Source organism: Blennius ocellaris, assembly GCF_963422515.1.
Source record: "Blennius ocellaris genome assembly, chromosome: 14".
NCBI lineage: Eukaryota > Metazoa > Chordata > Actinopteri > Blenniiformes > Blenniidae > Blennius > Blennius ocellaris.
Window position 1 is genome coordinate 24,049,796 of NC_137663.1, and position 20,111 is coordinate 24,069,906.

The 20,111-nt window shown below is 44.7% G+C and overlaps 1 protein-coding gene across 1 annotated transcript in view; it reads left to right on the top strand.

Annotated features, from left to right (window-relative positions):
• Positions 1-20,111, top strand: part of spns2 (SPNS lysolipid transporter 2, sphingosine-1-phosphate) — a 66,146-nt gene that overhangs the window by 12,722 nt on the left and 33,313 nt on the right. The window contains exon 2 of the mRNA XM_080508772.1: positions 6,645-6,710. Within this exon, the coding sequence (XP_080364898.1) occupies positions 6,645-6,710 (66 nt within the window). The remainder of the gene's footprint in view (positions 1-6,644; positions 6,711-20,111) is intronic.

Consider the following 20,111-nt stretch of genomic DNA (forward strand, 5'->3'; position numbering starts at 1 on the left):
CAATGTCAGAACATTTTTTTTGTGGTTCGGTCAAGCAAACACAGCTCATATCAGTTATAAATCAAACGGAACCAGACACGGCGTATCCCTCCTTGTCAAGGTTTTTTTTTTTATGATTCCTCTTCAAATTCCACATAAATAACGTTTCTTCAGGTCTGCGAGTTCAACTGCTGTTCAGTATTCTGGTGTAAACCCGCGCAGGCGCATGAGGATTCCCCCCCCCCCCCCCCCCCCTGCCAGTCTAACAGTCTCATCTCATCTCAAATACCTTTGCTTTGCTTCACTGCATCTCTTTCCAATGCATCTGATGCATTATCTCATACAAACAAGTGGACGACCCTCTGGATTATTTTTGACGAGCTATAGGTTTATTCTGCTCCCTTGATGCTTGACTGTGCCTCTTCTCCACTGCCATCAAATATTTAGGACGCACTGGCTAGGACTAATGCACCGCGGCCCCTGGGCTGAATTCAAGCTTTTGATTAGTGACGGAAAATTAGGTGGAAATTAAAAAGGCCTATTAATCAAAGTGGTCAGGCTGGCAAAACTACAGGCCCTTCATTTGATTTTGTACCAGTTTTGGTGTCACAAATTGAAAGATTAGAGCAAAACTGTCTCAATTGTCATTGTGGATTCATTGCTGACATGGCAGCTTGCTCACCCATTGGCAAGACGACTGATTCGATTAGTCATCTTGGAATTGGATTGCACGGCACGAATAATTAAGAATCCATTAGTGTTACATGCAGATGCTGTAGCATTAATTTAAGAAGCAAAACAACTGAAAAAGAGCTCGGATATATTTGAACCTCGATGGGTGGCATCTATCTATTGATCTGTCCGTCTTCTGTGCCATGATGTGAAACTTACGGTAAATGCAGACTTAATAGCATAAAAGCTGCACACCGGAAGGACCCTAAGCTCAGAGAGCTGAGACAATGTTAACACGTTTCAAGTGACTGGTAGTTGAAGAGTAGAAGACAAACAGTAGTGCAATCATCCTGAAACCAACTGGAGTTGCAGTTCTGCTCAACAAAACTCTCATAACACATAACATTCCTTCATAGTTCTAAAGTCTTCCACTTTGTGGTTCCTGAAGCCCGAACCTCATGATTCAGCAGTGAAGCGTCTGCGTTTGCAACACGTCCGGCCTCAGAAGGATTCCTCATGCTTTGGACGAGTGAAGCTGAGTTCGCTGGGTCTGGTCAGCGCTGCAGTCTGAGCCTCTGCAACCTCTGCTGGGACGGCCACATCGACCTGTATGGGTGACGTTCCCCTTAATCCTCAAACCACCAACCTCACAGAATAAATCTGCATTAATAAACACGCAGAAGCCAATGCAAATAGAAAACATGTCACAAAAAGGCTTTTTATATTTTTAGGAGAAGCCTCTGCAAATATGGCAATGAATAATGAATAAACCCAAAATATCACACTCATAAAGAAGAAGAGTTTAATGTTTGCACGACACATCATGCAGGTTTTCTTTTTTTCCTTCATTAAACATCACGGGTGCCAGTGGCTTCACTCACAGGTGCCAGACCCAGTTACAGTATGAGGTGTATTGGCTTTGGTGTTGTTTACGTATACAATAAATATGAGAATTATTCATATCATGTTTGCTTACCAGCAAACTTCATCATAGCGTTTGTTTGTTTGTGCATAAACCATTAATCAGTAGAATATAAACCGACTCAGAATGCAAATTGCATTCCTCCTCATTTACAGTCATGACATGCACGCAAAAACAAAACAAAAAACAAAAACCAGGGCGCAGCGGATGAAAACATGATCCATCATGCTACAAGTGATCAAAAGCTCCACGGGGTGAATTTAATCAACATAAACCAACTCAGAGACCAATCACTTTAAATCCGAGGTTAGAGTGGCCGTGCATCAGCACGTGGTTTCGATTAAAGTCGTGGGTTCAACTTGTGACAAACATGGGAAGTGGGACCGCAGGATTCGAGCGTGCACTGGCGGGCTCCCCGTCCCCCCACGCCGGCTGATGTTATTCGGGGGAATCCACCTCTCGCGGCCCTCCCGTGCAGCGCGGCCCGGTGCACAGTTTCCCAGACATCTGCAGCACGTTTTCCTTTCTGTGTGGCAGAGCAAAGGAAGTGGAATGGAAAAACTGCTCCCCCACCCACTGCGGCCACATGGCAAGGGAGGAGAGCAGTCGGTCAGGAGCCCGCCGGCCGCAGTCGGGCATATTTGTGGTCAGCTTTCTCCTCTGCTACAGTCTGGCTCCGCTCTCGGCTCTCTTCCCTCACTGTTTCTTCTGTCTCTCACACGCTCAAATCCCCAAAAAATTGGTCCCAGGAAAAGACGCGCTCTCCTCGCTCATTATTCACCCCCCACCTCCCTCCCTCCACACCTCCTTTCCCTTCCAGACTATTTATATTGATGGGGGTGACACATGAAAAAGGATCACCCCCGTTCTGCAGAAGCGGACGGGAAAGTTTTGGCCACATCAGCAGAGCGGTACACCACGAGCCGTCAGGATGAACGACTTCCCTCCATTGGCTGCTTCTCGCTCAGACGCACATTCTGAGAAAACAGGGGAAAGGGGAACACACATGCACACACACACACACACACACACACACATGAGCTCACACACACACACACACGCTCACAATATGCACTAAACAATGGAAATATGTGCTTTACAAAACCAAAACCCAGCCCCGTATGACCTGATGGAGCCACACACTCATTCTTCGTCTCCTCAAAATCCGTGTCTTCCGTCACAGTTAAACTGGTTCTGTCCTTCCTCTTAGCCTAGTTTCTCAGAGCAGAAATAGAACCAGGAGGTCGAGCGGAGATCCTCAAATCTCTGCTGGGGAGTCGTATGAAATCTGTCCTGCACTGATAGAACTCTGTGTGTGTGTGTGTGTGTGTGTGTGTGTGTGTGTGTGTGTGTGTGTGTGTGTGTGTGTGTGTGTGTGTGTGTGTGTGTGTGTGTGTGTGTGTATGTGTATGGTGGACCCATGGGAGCAATGCTTGCCGCTTACGTCACTTTAGTGAGACCTGGCCTTTGCAAAAACAACACTCTGTACACTCACTTGAACGTTTCCTCTGGATAATAAACACCGCTCACACGCCTTCAATTACAGCAACAAGCACCTGCTATTTGGAGCTGTTATGGTTTTCGTGTTTTCAGAAAAAAAAATAGAAATAAAAACGCTTGTCTCAGTTTTCCCAGAGCCGCTTTCATTTACACTGATTCGGAAATTCTAACCCATACAGTAAGTCAACAGTCTATTAGTGGCTGGATAATGGAAAAAAAGCAACGGAATGAAGAAAGTACTATTCATATCGAAGAATGATCATTCACCATTCATCGCTCTGAATGGTGCATTTGTCACATGCTAACGGTTCGCCATTTTGAGTCATTTCTTCTCAAGCTAAAAAGCTGGGGGAAAAAAAAAGTGTCCATAAAGGCAGACTTTATGAGCTGGTGGAATAAGTGTCAGCTCCACACTGCACCCGACTCTGTCAACTTTTAACTAGAGAGTGACTACAGCCAGATACAGTAGTATGGACCAGTCAGAGTCCCAATAAATCCAAGAAAGAGGCTATAAGGTTTAAGGTTATAAGGTTATAAGGGCCAAAGGAGACATAAATGTGTCCAAACCAATACAAAAGAAGTCAGTAGTAAATTGAATCAATGACAATTCACCTTGTCAAGACGTTTGAAGATTTTTTTTAGGGTTTATTTGACAAAAAAAAAAGAAAAGAAAAGAAAATCAAGGAAGTGTACAGTATATCGGGGAGGGAGTGCCCTGCCAAGTAGCTGTCAGTGTTTAGCTGTGCTCTTACCTAGAATTAAGATGGGAGCTGTGTCACTGTGCTCTGTCAGGAATATCCACATTCTTTCAACGTTACCTGGTTGGCATCACACTCACACGTACATAGACCCCCCCCCCCAAAGGCCAGTGACTTCAGAAACTCATTATTGTTAGGAAATGAATCCGCTCACGTGCAATCTTATTATGCTACTCTGGGCTGAACCGATTTGTACCTCGGATGTGCAATAGCTCCATTTTCACAATTGCTGTGGTTTTATACCAGGTATTCGTGGTATTCTATAATCACCTACGTAATTTGGAAACACCTTGCAGGTGACTACTGTGAGAAAACTCTACATGGAATGAAAATAAGCAGATATTTGCAAGCTTTAGTTCATTTGTCTTCTCTGGCTGATTGCCTCCAAGGTGGAGTACCTAAAAACAAGTACATCTGTGGAAAACCAAGAGACAACTGATAATCGAGACTGAGAAATGACGAGGAAAAACAACTAAATGGGAAGAGAGGGATGAAAAGGATACCGTTTGTTTTCACAGCAGCCTTTAATACCGGGCAGTCAGAGATGATAGTTGTGATAGAGACTCCTACACAAACACCGAGCGGCCGCCTCTCTGTAATCCTTCACAGATTAGCACAGTTCATTACACAGCCCATTGCTCTTGAATCCCATACCGCACACTGTAGCTCTTAATCGGACTCCCATCGCTCCTTTCAAGAGAAAACACATTTTAGGTGGTGAAACGGAACGCATCGTGTCCATCTTATCAACTCCTCACACATGAAATGTTTTCAATAGGTCTTATCTTGTCGGAGTTGTCACAACAACCACCTTATCAGACAGAGGCTGCAGGTTTGAACAGCTTGTTGTTGAACTGACTATTTATTAATTGCCTGGGAATTGTGTGGTAAGTGGAGACGGGTGTGGCTCAGACCATGTCCAGGAGGGACGCTCCACCATCTGCTGTAACCCCCCCCCCCCTTCCCAAGTGTGTGTGTGTGTCTGAACGTCTTGATGCTAATTACAGTACAGCTGCGGTACAGTTCACTGTCAAACGTTTTGGTCGCTGTAAGACAGCCTTGACAGAGGGAGGGTGGAGTCACTGTCAAAACCAACCTGCATACCAAGGGCATGTAGAGATGACAACCTGAAGTGTTATTACATTAAGTGTTTGTGTGTGACCACAGGAAGGCAGGTAAGCTGAAACGTGTGAACATGCGACTTGAACACGTTACACAGTGTCCGCATGCTGAACCGTTAAAAATCATCGTGTCGCTGCATCGGCGGTGTCGGAGATCGGCCTGAGCGTGGGTTTCATTGAAACTCGTCGATATCTGGCACACAAGGAGCATTAAGTCGGGGTATTAGGAAAGAAAAGGAAGTGAATGACTTGTTGGCGTAGCACTTCAGAAAGAATGCCGCCTCGAGTGTGAGAATGTGAGCAGGTGGTTTGACTCAGCTGACAGGAATCTGATGTATGCATCTGCTTCCAGCCACAGTTCAACCTGCACCCGCCTCGGCGTCATACCTTTGAAAACCCTGGGACGGCGAGCGACGCCAGTGCAAGGCCTCAGCACAATCTATGACCGGCATTCATGTCGAGATTCCTCATCAATTTGACAGGGATGTTGATGCATTTGCTGTTCCTGGGATTCCAGCTTGGAGGTCAGGTCATGCCAGGTGACGGAGGTTTGCAGCCGGAGCAGAGCGGAACAATCTGAGGCCGCCGGCTTCTTAAAATGTTGGTCATGTTCCTGTTCCATTTTCATGAGCTGCGTTGCAAATCCCTGGACCGGGCTTCCAGACTCGCCAAGTGCAGCGCCAAGCACACCAACAGCCGCGCCTTGAACTGCCAGAACTCCTCATTTACAAAAGTATTAATTCTTCTTTCGTCTCAATAAGAGGTCTCCGAAGAAATAAACTTTTATTTGACGAGACTGAGTTTACTGATGCAATAAAGGCATTTTTTTAACTGTAGCCTATCACCATTTGATCTTCTTCTTCATCTTCAACTTCTGATGTTTACAACCTGCTTAAAGTTTAATGAGATTCCTTGGGCACGAGAGCTACACATAAAAAAGTCATGATGTTTTGACGAGCCGAGATCCAGTCGTTTACGTTCATCAACTGTCGAACGACGACGGCGACTGGCCAAACAGCAGGTGGCTTGCACTGCACATTACACACCGGTGGGACGCGGAGAATGTGGATTTCGTTCATTCCAGCGCTGCTGCTCTTGGGTTACAGTAAACAGGACTTCAAAGACGGCGGCTTTTCGCGGTGGCGCTGCGTTTGTGTGCCGCTATACGTCCGCGTGACTGATGAGAGCCACCAGATGAATTGACCTTGGTCACGGCACGTCAGTGACAGCGCCACCCCCCCCCCCCCCCCCCCCCACACCCTCAAAAAAAAAAAAAAATCAGATCAACTCGCCCTCCAGAGCTCCGCATATGAGTCAGCAAGGAGCTAATGGTGTGGAACGTGTGAGCGTGGAAGTGTTTTTTTGGTTCCAAAAATGTGTTTGGCAATTTGATATGAGGAATTGTTTGTATGTAACACCTCAGGGTGAAATCTGTGCAGCCATTTACTGAAGTTTTACACTGTGTGGCAGCCAAGAGAGCACTTATCGGGGGTATTAGATTACTCTTCAGGGATGTTAAGTGAATGACAGCCTCAGAGTGATCCGTCCATCATGCTCAATAATCTTAAGCGGCGAAACACTTTCATAAATCCCGAGCTGATTTTGCCACAAACCTCACAGCATTTCAATACTGGTCATTAAGTATATTAAAAGCTACAACCCTTTTTTTTCTCCCTTTTCTCTTGTTTACAGGAGTCCTGCTTGACATCCAGCGGCACTACGATGTATCAGACAGTGGAATCGGCTTGTTGCAAACCGGTGAGTCTCCTCTAATCCCATAATTACCTGCTTGAAAGGAGATAGCTCCACACATTCCTCGCGTGTAATTATTGCATAACTTGGATGCTTCTTGAAAAAGGTTGACTCCATGAAAGGCAGATGCTTTGACCTTCGGTTCGTCCTCCAGCTCATCCTGACAGACTCTCCATTTTTCTGTTTTGACACACAAAAAGCACGAGGGGTTTTCTTCAAACGGAGTTATCGACAGAACAATTTGAGGAGAAATTTGCATAATTGTCCAACAAGTGATTTTCTCATACCTTTATCCTTTTTTCTCCTTCGTATTATTGATCTCTAATCATTTGATTTAAACAGAGCGCCTGTGGATTGCATCTAATTTGTTAAATCTACAACCTATTCAAAGCTGCTAGAAAAGTATATTTCTAGAATTTAAGTTTATGGCTCCAACATTTTGCTGGTGTTTGACGTACCCACAGATTTCAGGAGTCGTTGAAATTGAATCTGCTCATATTTTCTTAACTCTTCTGTGTCTCGGCTGACCTGAAAGAGGGAGTTGTGGGAGTAACATTTCCTCGCTGCAGCAGCAACAGCAGCAGCAGCAGCAACAGCAGCAGCAGCAGCAGCAGGTCAATAGAAAGGAAAACACAGCCTGGCGCTGGTCTCCTGAGAGCCTGCATGCATGCACCCAGAGAGTCTGAGGACTCAGGGCAGGGCTTCCTGCAGAAACTCACAAGCCCAATGAACTCGGACCTGTTCAAACACCAACAAGCTCGCACACAAAGTGCAATTGAAGACAAGCAGACGGGTTTCAGTGTGAGCAGAGGAAGAATACAGGCTAGTGTTTTCCTCCACCTCACTTGATGCTTGCAGGCTGCGCTTAGGTGAGCCGAGCGGCACGTTACGGACCAAAACACCGACGAAAGGAAAAGAAATCAGAGCTGTGGTTTCAGTGAATAAGTCATTTCATCACCTCTTGACAAATCTATATTTTCTTTGAACAAGCCTTTAGTTTTAAACATTTTCTTGATCATATATATGTTTTTGTAGGTTTTGTAACTTAACACAGCCAGGTTCTCCAAATCCATCTCTTTTATATAACTCCTGGATAGACTGTTAATTTTCTGGATGTGTTGGATCAAGCACATTTTTAGCCTGGCCTCTACCAAAACATAAAGGTGAGAAAAGGGCATTCTTCGTTGTTTTTTTTTCGTTCAGCAGGGCGCCTGCATTTATAAACACTCCCTGACCTTTGCAGGTGATGTTTGCTGCCAGCCACTCGCGTGTACGGACTCCTAACAAGAAACAGGAAACCGTGAATGGTGTTTGGCTGTTAATTCTGTTTGCATTGGCTCATAATTTGAGTTGTGCACAACAGTCACGCTGGCACACACACACACACACTCACACACACTGCAGGTTGGAGTTGCATGCACAGCTGATTTTGCCCCGTACGCCGAGGCACCCAGCCGGCCAATGCGAAAAGCAGGACTGTTGTGTGTTTGGATAGCCTCTCCTGTACCGTCCTGTCGGGCTTCAGACTCCGCTTGGCCCCTGATCCCCAGCCGACCTCTTCCTCACACCCGAGTGTGAGGAATTCCGGGTGTCGGGGTCTTGAGCTGTGAGGCCGGGTGGGTGCAGACGGCGAGCCTAGGTGTGAGGAAGAGGTTAGCGGCATGACGTAAGCCGAATTCTTGAAAGAAGACTCTTGAGTAGGATCCACTCACATTTTCAGAAGCCGTTTCTGGTGTCACCCTTCGCCCTGAACTTCCCGTTACTGAGCTCACACTTCCCGCACCTGCCTTCTCTCACACCTTCGCTGGCAGCTCTCGTCCACCTGGGAACGTAAAGTGCAAACGTAGGTGTTTTGCATGCAGTGGGCGTTGTGTGTGCTGAGGTTTTCTCTCTTTCCCTGCTGCCAGGTCACCCTCACACTAGGAAAAAAAAGAGGAAGAAAAAACATGACTGACCACACACTGCTGGATCAAATCATAGACGAAGCAGTAGAAGGAGTGTGAAAGTCTGACCGTGTGAAAGAAATACTTAAGATTATTTTCCTTGGCTCTGGATCACAACTACTGTAATGAAAGAGTTCTCGTGATTGATTTGATTAAACACTGAAATCTAAAATATTTTGCAAACACCTTTGATTTCCTCCAAATGTCTAACTACATTACATGTCTGTTTCTGGCGACGGTCAGGATTTGTTTGCTGTGTAATATTTCAACAGAACTAGAAAATTCACATTCATGCTTGAGCCTGTGTCAAAGTGAGTGAAAATAACAACAATTCAACTTCTGTAAATACACTTCAAAAGACAACTCTAATGACTTTTTCTTGCACATGTGAATGTGATTTACATTTCTTCTGTGTGGCTTTCACATTCGATAGAAATATTTTCTATCATATCCTTTCTGTTTCATTTGTCCCATATGATGGATACTCAATGGGATCATATTTTCTGTGAGTTTCATCAAGGTCTCAATCAGTCCTGATGGTGAGATAACACACAATGATGCAATGTAATGCAATGTGACGCAAAAGAAAAACTCAAATACCAAAGTTAGACCCAAATGAAGAAGTTTATTTAAAAATGTACAAAGCAGTAAGTGGTAGGTTAAAATTAGAAAAATAAACAGCAACAACCTTTTAAGTAACTGTAATATTTATACTTTTCCCTCTTCTGCTTTTCAGTTAAGTCATTTCTCTCCCCTCAGCCTGATTTGATTGTCATTTATAGAAGGGAAAATGGAACCATCTCTATCCATTAGCATTAGTATTAATGTTTTCGCCGTGTGTTCGTGTACTCGCTGGTGTTTATGCCCTAAAGGACAGCACATGGAAAATATTCTGTAATAGGCTCAGGCTCTGCAGCACCAGTTATTTCTGTGATTTGGCAACAGCGGCATCTTCAAAACCAGCTTAAACACAAATTGACATGAGGTATGCGCCCGTGTCTGTCACGTCTGTGTGTGTGTGTGCATCCCGGCTGCCCGAGGAGTGTGAGAGGATGAGGTGTCCAGAGCTGTCCGTCAGGTTAGCATTAAGGCATGCAGTTTGAGCCCGGAGCCGTCCGGCCCCCGTCCATCAGCAGGCGGAGATGTTCTCACCTGAACTCAGCGGACCTGTCAGAGCGCCAGGACGCCCTCAACTCAGCTCCCGTTTCTGGAATGGACGGGGGCCGGCGTGTGAAAGGCCCTCGGCCAGAGGCTGTCTGAAGTGAGTGACACTCACACGCAGCTGTGAACAGGGCCGAGTCCCCCTGGGCTCGGAGGGCACGGGAGGTTAATGGAGGAGAGGAATTGGAGAGGGGGGGTTCACCTGGATGGCGCTGCGTTGGGGTGTGGGAGAATTTTTGAGCTCTTTTGATGAGGGGACTCGAGAATTCCCACACACGTTCTCCTCCTGGTAACAAATGCTCCGAGGCAAAGCAGAAGAAAAAAAAAGATCTTAATAGACTGAATTATCTCTTGATAATGGAATCTGCTGCAATAATTATTCTCTGAGGGTTTCAGTTTGGAGTTATTGGGGTCAGTGGAGCTGGATGTACATTGGGGCGCCGGCTTAATAAGGAACCGGCGTTTTAAACAGCCTGCGGACTGTCTGTTCCCCATCCGGCGTGTGGCTGCCCACCTTGTCTGCAACACGATACCCGCGCATGCACCAACTGACACTGCGGCGGTCTCAACATGGTGTCAGTCTTCTTTTCTGTCAGTGTGTGAGCTCCAAGGAATGAGGCCACAGGTGCAGTGTGCGACTAATGGCTTAAGCTGCACTAACACATCAGACTTATGCTGCACACACACAAAAAATAAGGCTTCAGGTCTAAAACCACAACAAGTTACCAGGCTGCATTAAGCGGGAACATTTTCTCCCCTTTGAGCCTTTAACTGTGGGGTTTTTGCTTTGTGATGAGTGTCAGTCAGAAACATGGACTATAGGAGGCTCTCTGATTTCATTGTACACAGTGGGAAGTTGAGCTATCAGTGCTTGATCAGCTGTTTTGACCGCTCACAGCTGCTCCTATTTTGTCTTTTGCCCTCCTTGGTATCCCTCGGTACCTCCTCTCTCTCTCTCTCTCTCTCTCTCTCTCGCCCTCTGTCACTCTCGCAGCAGTTTGGCAGCTGTTGTTGTCGTGTTGTTACTCCCACTCACACCTCGTACGAGTCGCAGAAGGAGGAGACATGAGGGGCAGTGTAGAGAGAAAGCCAGGGCCACCTGTGACTTCCTCCCCTCGGTCATGCATTTTAGCCAGGTTTAATTCTCTCCATTATTGATTCCCGAAAGCAAAGCAATTGCATTGCGATGGTGTTCAGCGGGCCGCCTCCCTCCTGCTGCGACCAGAATAGAACGATGACCTGATGAAGCATCGACGTTACACAGACAGTGTGTGGGAGTGTGTGCATCTCCATCCCGGGATCTTTTCTTTATAGGCCAGGTCTCAGAGGGGGGCAGCTGTTGGGTGATGATTGGCACCGCGACTCCTCACTCCACTTCCTGTCGAAGAACCAATAGCGGCACGGAAGAACAGCTCCGAATCCAATCATCATGTTCAGACATTGTTGTCAGGCCGTTTTCACCTTCAAAAACGTTGCGATATTGTATCAAATCTAAACATAATGAGATTTCGTACTGAGCATCTCTTGGGCAGCAGTGACTCAGTTGGTTCCAATTCCAAGGTTGCTGGTTCAACCCCCACCCCCCGGACATTAAACTCCAAATTGCTCCCAATGGAGGTTAAACACCTCGCTTGGCATCTGTCACCATTTTTGCGAGTGTGTGTGAATGAGTGAATGTGACTAACAGTGGAAAGCGCTTTAGAGACTGCTGCAGCAGTGAAAATAGTGCTATATGCCTAAAGTCTATTTTTAATTGAACATTTAAGTCAACATATGATCTAAGCACTCCTTATGTGTTTGAAAGAAAAGGGCCCATTTTAAAGGCTTTGCCAGCAACACCTATCAAAAGAAGTTGGATTGGGGTCGTAAAATAGTTGACAGGTATATAGTGTATGTATTTTGCATAAAAACACCTGGTTGAACATTTCACAAATATTAGAGTCACTGGCAACAGGTCAGAAACATTAATGAGCTTTAAAACAGTGTGCCAAAAAGACTATTTCAGAAATAGAGGGAAGGAGGGACTCTACTCTGCCAAAGACCACACGTAGGAGCAGTTCGAAAAATATTTTTTAGAGCATCAAACTGCAGGGAGGATGATGATTATGTCATGTATAGTAGATATCATCATTAAAAGATTCAAAGGATCTTCTGAAAATGAGGCTGTGATAAGACCCTCCAGAGTGGAGATGCAGGTGTTGGAGCAGACGGCTGGATCAGACTGAAAGGTGGGGGTGGTTGTAATGCAAAGGAGGAGAGCTGTGGGGCAAAGCGCAGGAGTGCCAGAGTGACTGGTACGCAGAGATTTTAGCAGGAAGTAGAGAACAATTGGATAATTGGACCAGAAGCACTTTGAGAAAAATGACAGCAGCAGAAATGTGTAGATTTGCTTTTAATCCCATCAGGCACTGCTGCTGGATTTTTCTTAATTCTTTGCCTGCAATTTAAAAATTAGGTAAAATAAAATGTCTGTTTTTCGAAAATATGTCAAATTCACTTGTTTAAAGATTAAGGGTAAGGAATCAATGCATAGTTTATTTTATGAAGGTCAAGTCAAGAAACAAAAATGTAGATTTGTTTATTAAATTAACCTGAAATCCAATTTTGTTGTTGTGTTGTTTAAAGAAACCAACCGTCTGTATTTTCTAAAGGACCCGGCTCTGTTTAAAAGACTCCAGTCAAAGTTGAAATTGTGGGTCATTTTTTAATCTTCAGTCACCCAGAATGATGCTAAAGGTTGAAGCAAAACTCAGTTTGTTCATAGAGATTATTTAGAAAGTGCACAATGTAAATGTAAACACAGTGCAAATGTGAAAATGTATTAATTCGTCTTTGTATTAAAGCTGAGAGAAAAGTTTGAAGCTGTTTTTCATAGGTTTTTATGCTGTGATTTTACTGGTCGGGCTATATTTGCTCAATGAACTAAAATGAGTTTGGCACCCCCGTGTCAAGCGATGCCACAAATGTTCTGAAATTGGCGGCGTAAAGCAAATAAAGCTGGAGGTGGGCGCAGTGTAATGGAGTCACACGCATTTTAAAAAAGACTGTTTTTATGTAATTGTGTGAGCAATGGAGCACTTATGGCCAGTAGACTGTGGCTGATTTTCCCCCTGCTCCTCTGAAAAAGACAGTTTAAATGCCTCATGCCTGCACTCCTCTCTGAATGACATCAAGAAAACACAGCCACACACACACACAAAGTGACACACACACTCACACACACCAGCCAGTGTTTTCATATTCCATTAGTCCCAATAACTAGGGTAGCATGCAAAGAACACAGACACAGACAATCTGAGCTCTCTGTCATTTCAGCCGGAGCTTGTCATTAAGTCGGCTGCTCCTGTAGTTACTGCAGGAAATGGTAGGGAAGAAGAAAAACTCCTCGCCCTGCGCTTCAGCGCTCGCTCTGCCGTTGGATCCCGGCTAAGTGCCATGTCACCAGCCGCAGGAAAGTATCCCGGGGAAGAAAAAAAACAACATGTTTTTCTTATTTCTGCAGCTCGAGTCGGCGTCTGGAGCCTCAAAGGAAGGCACATCATTCTACTTTAACTTTGTCTTTTTTGGGGGGAAGCAAAGCAAGCACCTTTCTTTATTCCTACCATATGCCCGTGCTTCATATATGCGCTGGTAATGTGCAAAAGATGAAGTTCCAGTGCACTCTCGCCAGTCTGGCTTTTATTTGGAGCTGCGTATAATTCCCAGCAGCTGCGGCTCGCACTGGGAGCAGGTAATGAAAACATTTGCTGCAGTGACAGGCTATCAGCAGAGGGAGCGAATCAAATCAGGGAGGTTTAGGTTGGCATTACTGTAAGCAGCACTTGATGGCAGGTTCTGCAGGAATTAGCCGCTCCGTCTGACAGGAGCGGCGCTGCACGGGTATTTCCCAGGCTGCATGTGGCATTTATCAGACTGCAGTAATCCAACACCGGTGGAATCTGAAGCGAAAGGGCTTCTTCGGGGAGAATTAGTGGTGATCAGAAATGTGAGGAATGCAGAAATGTTCGGAGCTCCGCATGAAGGGGAATCCAGGAGGCCGGAACTCGGGTGTACGGAAAAAAAAACAAAATAAAAAAAATACGAAACCTCTGAGTTTCAGTCAGACACACTGGCCGGCTCTGGTGTCCCGCTCAGACCTAAGTTATGTGTCACACCCTCCGCAGGCAGGCCCATTAATCATTAGAGGCAGGAACAAAGCTGCCACTCCTGCCGGTAGCACACACCTGACAGAAAACTCAACACAGAGAGGCCTCAGAGCCCTGACCTCCATTAACTAACTGCTGGTTGACTAAACAGGGGATACGGCTCTTATTATACTTGCTTCTGTGGTTTATTATTTAGAAGCACAACCTCAAGATTATCCAAGCTTAGATGGAAGATTGCAACTTTTCTTGTAGTGACTGCACGTTATTATCTCTTTCAACTGAGCAATAAATTAGTGGGTAAAACAAATTACTCTTCCTCTGTCGCTTTTATGTTTTACAGCACCCAGAACTCCTGCATTAGATTTAGTGTTGTGTTATATAAAATACACCAGAGACTGTGCGAACCTCCCGGCTGCATTCTGCTAAACAAATACACACTGCTGTGTTTATGTGGCTGCAGTGCAGCATTCAACTTATTTGTGCTTTTAAGCTCTGTAAAGCCACACAGTTTAATTTTAATGATTAATAGTTGGATCTGCAGTACAGACTCCACCAAAGATCTCAGTCATTTAGGAGTTTTCCATCTCTGGTATTGATCTGAAAGTTGTTTTTCATCCTAGAGCTTCGAAAAATAACCATGCATGCAATTTTAAATTGGAATGCATTAAAAGTTATCTTCCATGTGTTTTGTACTTATATTGCCATTGCAGACATGCCTGGTATGCATATTAACATGATAATAACTCCTGGACAATTTATGATATCGGAATAATAAAAAAAACAACACACACACACAAAAAGCATAGACATTTTCTCTCAAATACTCGTTATTGAATTCACTGCCAGGACTTCTTCAGTACAACCCTCTGATCACAGGCGAGATTTTCGTAGCGTGTCCCACATTTGTAACACGAGCTTCAGCACCATCAAAAACACTCAGTGATATTGAAACGCTTCCAGATACTGAAAGCTCCCACTCACATTTTTTTCCACAGAGATGATCTCAAAAGGAATCCAATCAATGTTTCGTAGATGTTTAAGTGTTAAAGCTGCTTTACTTTGTGTGAGTCTCTGCATACCTGTGGAGACAAAAAGCCATAAAGCTCCTTAAAGATTCTCATACACAATTGATAACAGTATTTTTTTTTCTCATCATGAAACAATCAACCCAGGAAGAATGAGATACATCAAAGAATCTGAGTTTGCCACAGCTATAGTGGGATGTGTTATCAAATATGTGTCAGCCAGCGTCTTACGTGCCAAATACACAGTCGTCGAATATTGCTGACAGATGGATTCGTTTAGCGTGTTCTTGATCGAATGTGCCTGAGTTTTTCTTTTTTTTTTTTTCCCAGCCACGGAGCCAAACCCGTCATGCAAAAAGCTGCACCGTATTGTGTTTTCTGTGTGTGTGTGACAAAGGTTACATATGACTGAAGTTCCTGACATATTCTGTACGTGATGACATGCGCGGCATGCAGGGTTGGGTTACCTGTTGTAGTTCCTGGAAGCTTCAAACTGCTAACCTGAAGGGTAAACGATAAGTGTGCTGCTCACATTCAAACTCAAAATGACAAAAGTGTTGGGCCATTAGTCCGGTGAGTCAACACGACACTATGGCGACACGCAGACATGCCACTTAAAAATAGCAACGACGAAATCTCACAGGTTATTGGATGGGATTATCTCTCCCATTATGCATACAGTTATTCAGAGGACCAGTATGTGAGACTGATAAAATAGCAGTCCATTCCTGCCCAGTGTTATGAAGCCGATAAGTAGAGATATTTGGAGCAAACACAAAGATAGCCGACCACTAATAGAATCAGTTGCAGCTGGAGGTGTAATGATGGAAAAGGGCAGAGGCGCAAAGGTGGAGGTGAGTCAACAGGCTCGGAGGAGTGAGGTTGTAGTTATTGGCTGTTTGTGTTGCTCTGACACCCAGACACATACCTGGCGCACAGAGGACGGGTCAAACAGTCTTTTTTTTATGCTTCAACGTGACTTAGATTAGCCTGCAAACGTGTATCGGTGTCCGTACATTCGATTTCAGTCACTTGCACTGTCTTGACTGCCCTGCAGGACCTGGAGCTGCTGAATTACAAATCCAGACAATGGGAGAGAAGGCATGATGAGATTTGACCTTTCCAGGAATGCGTGCATTATAACAATAAGTGCTGTTGGATTTTCATATTGTCCTTCCTGCTCAGCGTCGACGTGCGGCGTATTTTCATTTTAGCTTTATCTCTTTCTCTGCCACTGCAGGACAAAGAAACTACCCGACTTGATTTCCAAATTAAATATAAAGCTGATTTCATTCCCGAGCTGGAGCACTTGAGACCATGAGAGATTACATTTACTTCCAAAGTCAAATCTCGAGAGCGGAGGCGTGAAGGGAAAGCTTGAGAGCAGGAGAATGCTTTCTTCATGCATCTGGACTAGGTGGGGATGGAACCGCACTATATTTGACTTTCCGTATCTTCATCTCATCTTTTTTCAGTCTAAATCACTATAAAAACCCCTCGAGAGGCACTTGAATCGTCTCATGTGGAGCCAGACAAGCACCTCAGTGTTTTTTTTTTTGGGGGGGATGTGGAGGATCAAATGGGCTGCTGAGTGTTTGGTATCTCACAGCCGGATGCAGAGCCTCACAGGTGCTCTCTTCAGTGGGAATCCGGTGTTTCATAGGGAAATGGATCTGTACAGGCTCAGTGAATATCAATCACACCCACACACACACACACACACCCTTGTACACGCACTCAACATACGTGTCTGCATCTCCCCCTGATGCAACATCCACAGAGGCATTGATTCATGGGGAGTGAGTCATCCCCAGGAGGTATTGTTCTGTTGGCCAATCAAAGCACCTGCTGGATGTCCGGTGTTTCTAGTCTCCCCTGGTGTGTGTGTGTGTGTGTGTGTGTGTTGTGTGTGTCAGAGATACATTTTTCCACTGAAAGCCAATTTTCATTAAACGTCTCATCTGAACCATGAAGGCGGCACCTAATTATCCAGTTTAAATGTATTTTTAGAGTGTTACTCCTCACTGAGAGAAGGCGTTGTTTGCAGATCACCAAAAGATTCACTGGATAGTAAATTAATGGGTCCATGAGGTGCACTAATGACAGAAGACAGATGATGGAAGGTGCTGATGCTAATGGGTGATACATCATGTCGGGACTCAGTGACATTAATAACGTTAATAACTTTAGACTCACTCACTTAAAGATCAAGAGTTGGTTTTTTTCCCCACTTTAAATTATCTGAATTTTTATTGGTACGCGACTAATCAAAGATGCTCTGTGTGTATTATCTCACTGGTCACAAATAATTTTCTCTGATTTCATCCTGTTTTCATCCTCTGAGGAGACAAAAGAAACCCTCAGACACGTCCGCAGCATCATGAGTCACTTGTGTCTCACACGTCTCAGACAATAACGGCAATGTCACACCTGAACATGCGACGTTGTGTCCGCTCAGACTGTGAGAAACACGCGCAGCATCTCGGATGGAATTTGAAGAACTTCACAACAGGTTTCGCTCTGCTACCTGAGGCTCACGCCACGCCGCAGTCTGAATCTCCCCGTCATTTATTCCCTCAGAAGTTCGACGCACTCAGTTCTTTTGACTCAAAGACATAAAGGGAAAACCAAGCAGATAAGAGAGAATAACGAATCATACATCTAGTCTATAGAGGTGTGAAATACAAAGCAATGTCGATGAGGTCTCTGCAGTCAGATGAGCCGGCGCTGATAAATGACCTTAAAGATTCAAAGAACTGGTTGACGTCTCCACCATATTCTTCACACGGTTTTTACTTTTAATGCTATTAATTACGTTGTTTTTTTCTGAGTCAGGCCACTGTGGCGTTCACCCGCAGCCCAGGAAGGCGGTAAACAATAGCTTTAACAGAAACATGTTTGTGTTTGCTGAACTAATAGCGCAGAATAAGTTACGTAAGCCTGATGATAAAGGCAGGATGTCAGGCAGAGCTGATACTGCGCGCCTGGCTTTAGTTGTTTCCCACTCTACACTTGAGTCACTTCCTTCAGAGGTACACGGCGACGCGATGCCGTCATTATCGCTGATCATAATTACACCAAGCACAAACGGTGAACACTGTAATTATCCGAATTAAACCTCCTAGAAAATCTCCTTCTTCGTTTTTTTTTAAGTTTGTTTTCTCTGCGTTTATCATGATGTAGCCTCAATATCCATGAAGTAAATCTCAATTAATCTGTCGGGAAGTGAAGTGCCAGTGCTGAGAGCTGATTTAGCTTCTGGAAACGCATCTTCTGTGGCACTCAATTGTCACGATCTGAAGGAGATGGAACTTTAAACTAACTCTTGTCCTTTGAGTTATACTATGAAAATATTTCCTTCCTACACTGGCCTGCAGTGTAAACATCCACACACCGGCTCTGCATGTCTCACTGTGTACGCGAAAGGCTTCCATCTCGGTTGATTCGTCTGCGTTCGCCTCAGACGATACCGTGTAGACCATACAAACAGACTCGTAGTGTTTCACTATTTGAATAAACAAGAAGACAATGGTGGCGAGTTGGGGAATTTGAATTGTGAGTGCATTCAACCTGATTTTCACTTCCCCTTTTCATGCCTTTGCAATGTACTTCAAACATCAACACTGAAAAAATGCCTAATAAATGAGCTCTTCTTATTGGGATTTATAGTCGTGTCTGTCGGCACAAAGAGTTTTGGGTGTGACCTGGCGGCTGTGAAGACGTATTGTTAGAGTGTCTTTCCTACAAGGTCTCCAAATAGACTGGACACATTTATTCTCTTGTCACTGAGCTCATACTTGCTAATCGAGCCGAACACATGTTGCCGGTGTAAACAAGCAGTAAACACTTGTTTCCATCTTTGCAACTAAATATAATCTCAAGCTTAACATGGGGTTAATTTCACTTGTTTATCTCAACATATTTGAACCCTCAAAATGAGTCGTAGTCAAGGGGAGGGAGTGGTGGGCCCTGAGTGAGGACTGACAGGAGATTCATTCTGTTGTTTCATTGGACGCCTTTGTAGTGACAGGTCATTTCTGGGGAGCGGATGAGACTCTATCAAGTTTATACATGGCAACAAAGTGAATCCGGTTTCAGTGACAGCATGTGTTTTGCGTCAAGCAGATCACTCTGTTCACACAGTGTAACACTGAGTAATTACAGACTAAAGGATACAACCAGAGACCGAGGTCGGTTCACGAAAGAGTCAATGGGTGTTTCAGTTGTTTCTTATTCTGTGCCTGGGAAGCTTTATCAGGGTAGTTCTTGATTCACATGCTTTCTTTTTCAACAATGCCGGAGATATGTTTCACTGTTTCTCTGAAGAAAGCCACATTTCAAATACTTGAAGAGCTACTGAGTAAATTCAAGTCAAAGGGAGACAAGCGTCTGCCCTGCATCTAAATCTTTAAAGCTGGGCAGGGCTGCCTGTGCCAGGAATTTGATGAGAACAAGCTTCTTCGGTGGAAAAGGTGTACCTGTTTTTGCCTAAAATAAACAACCCCGCTTGTCACGTAACAAAAGCGCCTGTTTGTAACTCAGTTGTGACTTTTCATCAACACCGTCTCATTATTCTGTGTGAGTTCAAAGCAGGTTCAGGAGACATGTTTTTTTCTTTTTTTTTTCCGGAGAAATCGCAGCGCACTCAGTCGGGCCCACCCCTGTGTGTCTTCACTTTAAATGGTATTAAAGGTATTTGTTTTGTTTTATTTCTGCCAACTTTCCTTCGGCGTTATCTCTTTCTCCCGTGTATCTTCTCCCGCTCTGCTTACGCTGAAGCTAAAATAACATCAAAGACGAATGCCCCAGAACAAACACGGCATTCGTTTATCTGAAAGCGGAGTTGTGAGCACAAACAAATGTGAGCACACGGTCAACACTTGACTTCACGTGCATGTGTCGAAACTGCTAAGAGGTGATAATGATCCTCAAGGAAAATGACAGCTCTTATTAAAGAATCATGCAATTAAGAGAGGGGGGTGCAGTGTGGTCCCTAAGCATGCTAATGATGTGAGGATACGCACATTTGACAAGCTGCTAAACAGTGAGACTAATGAACCTCGGCCTCTGGCTTTTAAAACCCGTGTGGAGCAGCTGGAGGTGGATGATTGTGGACCTCTCCCTTGTCTTATC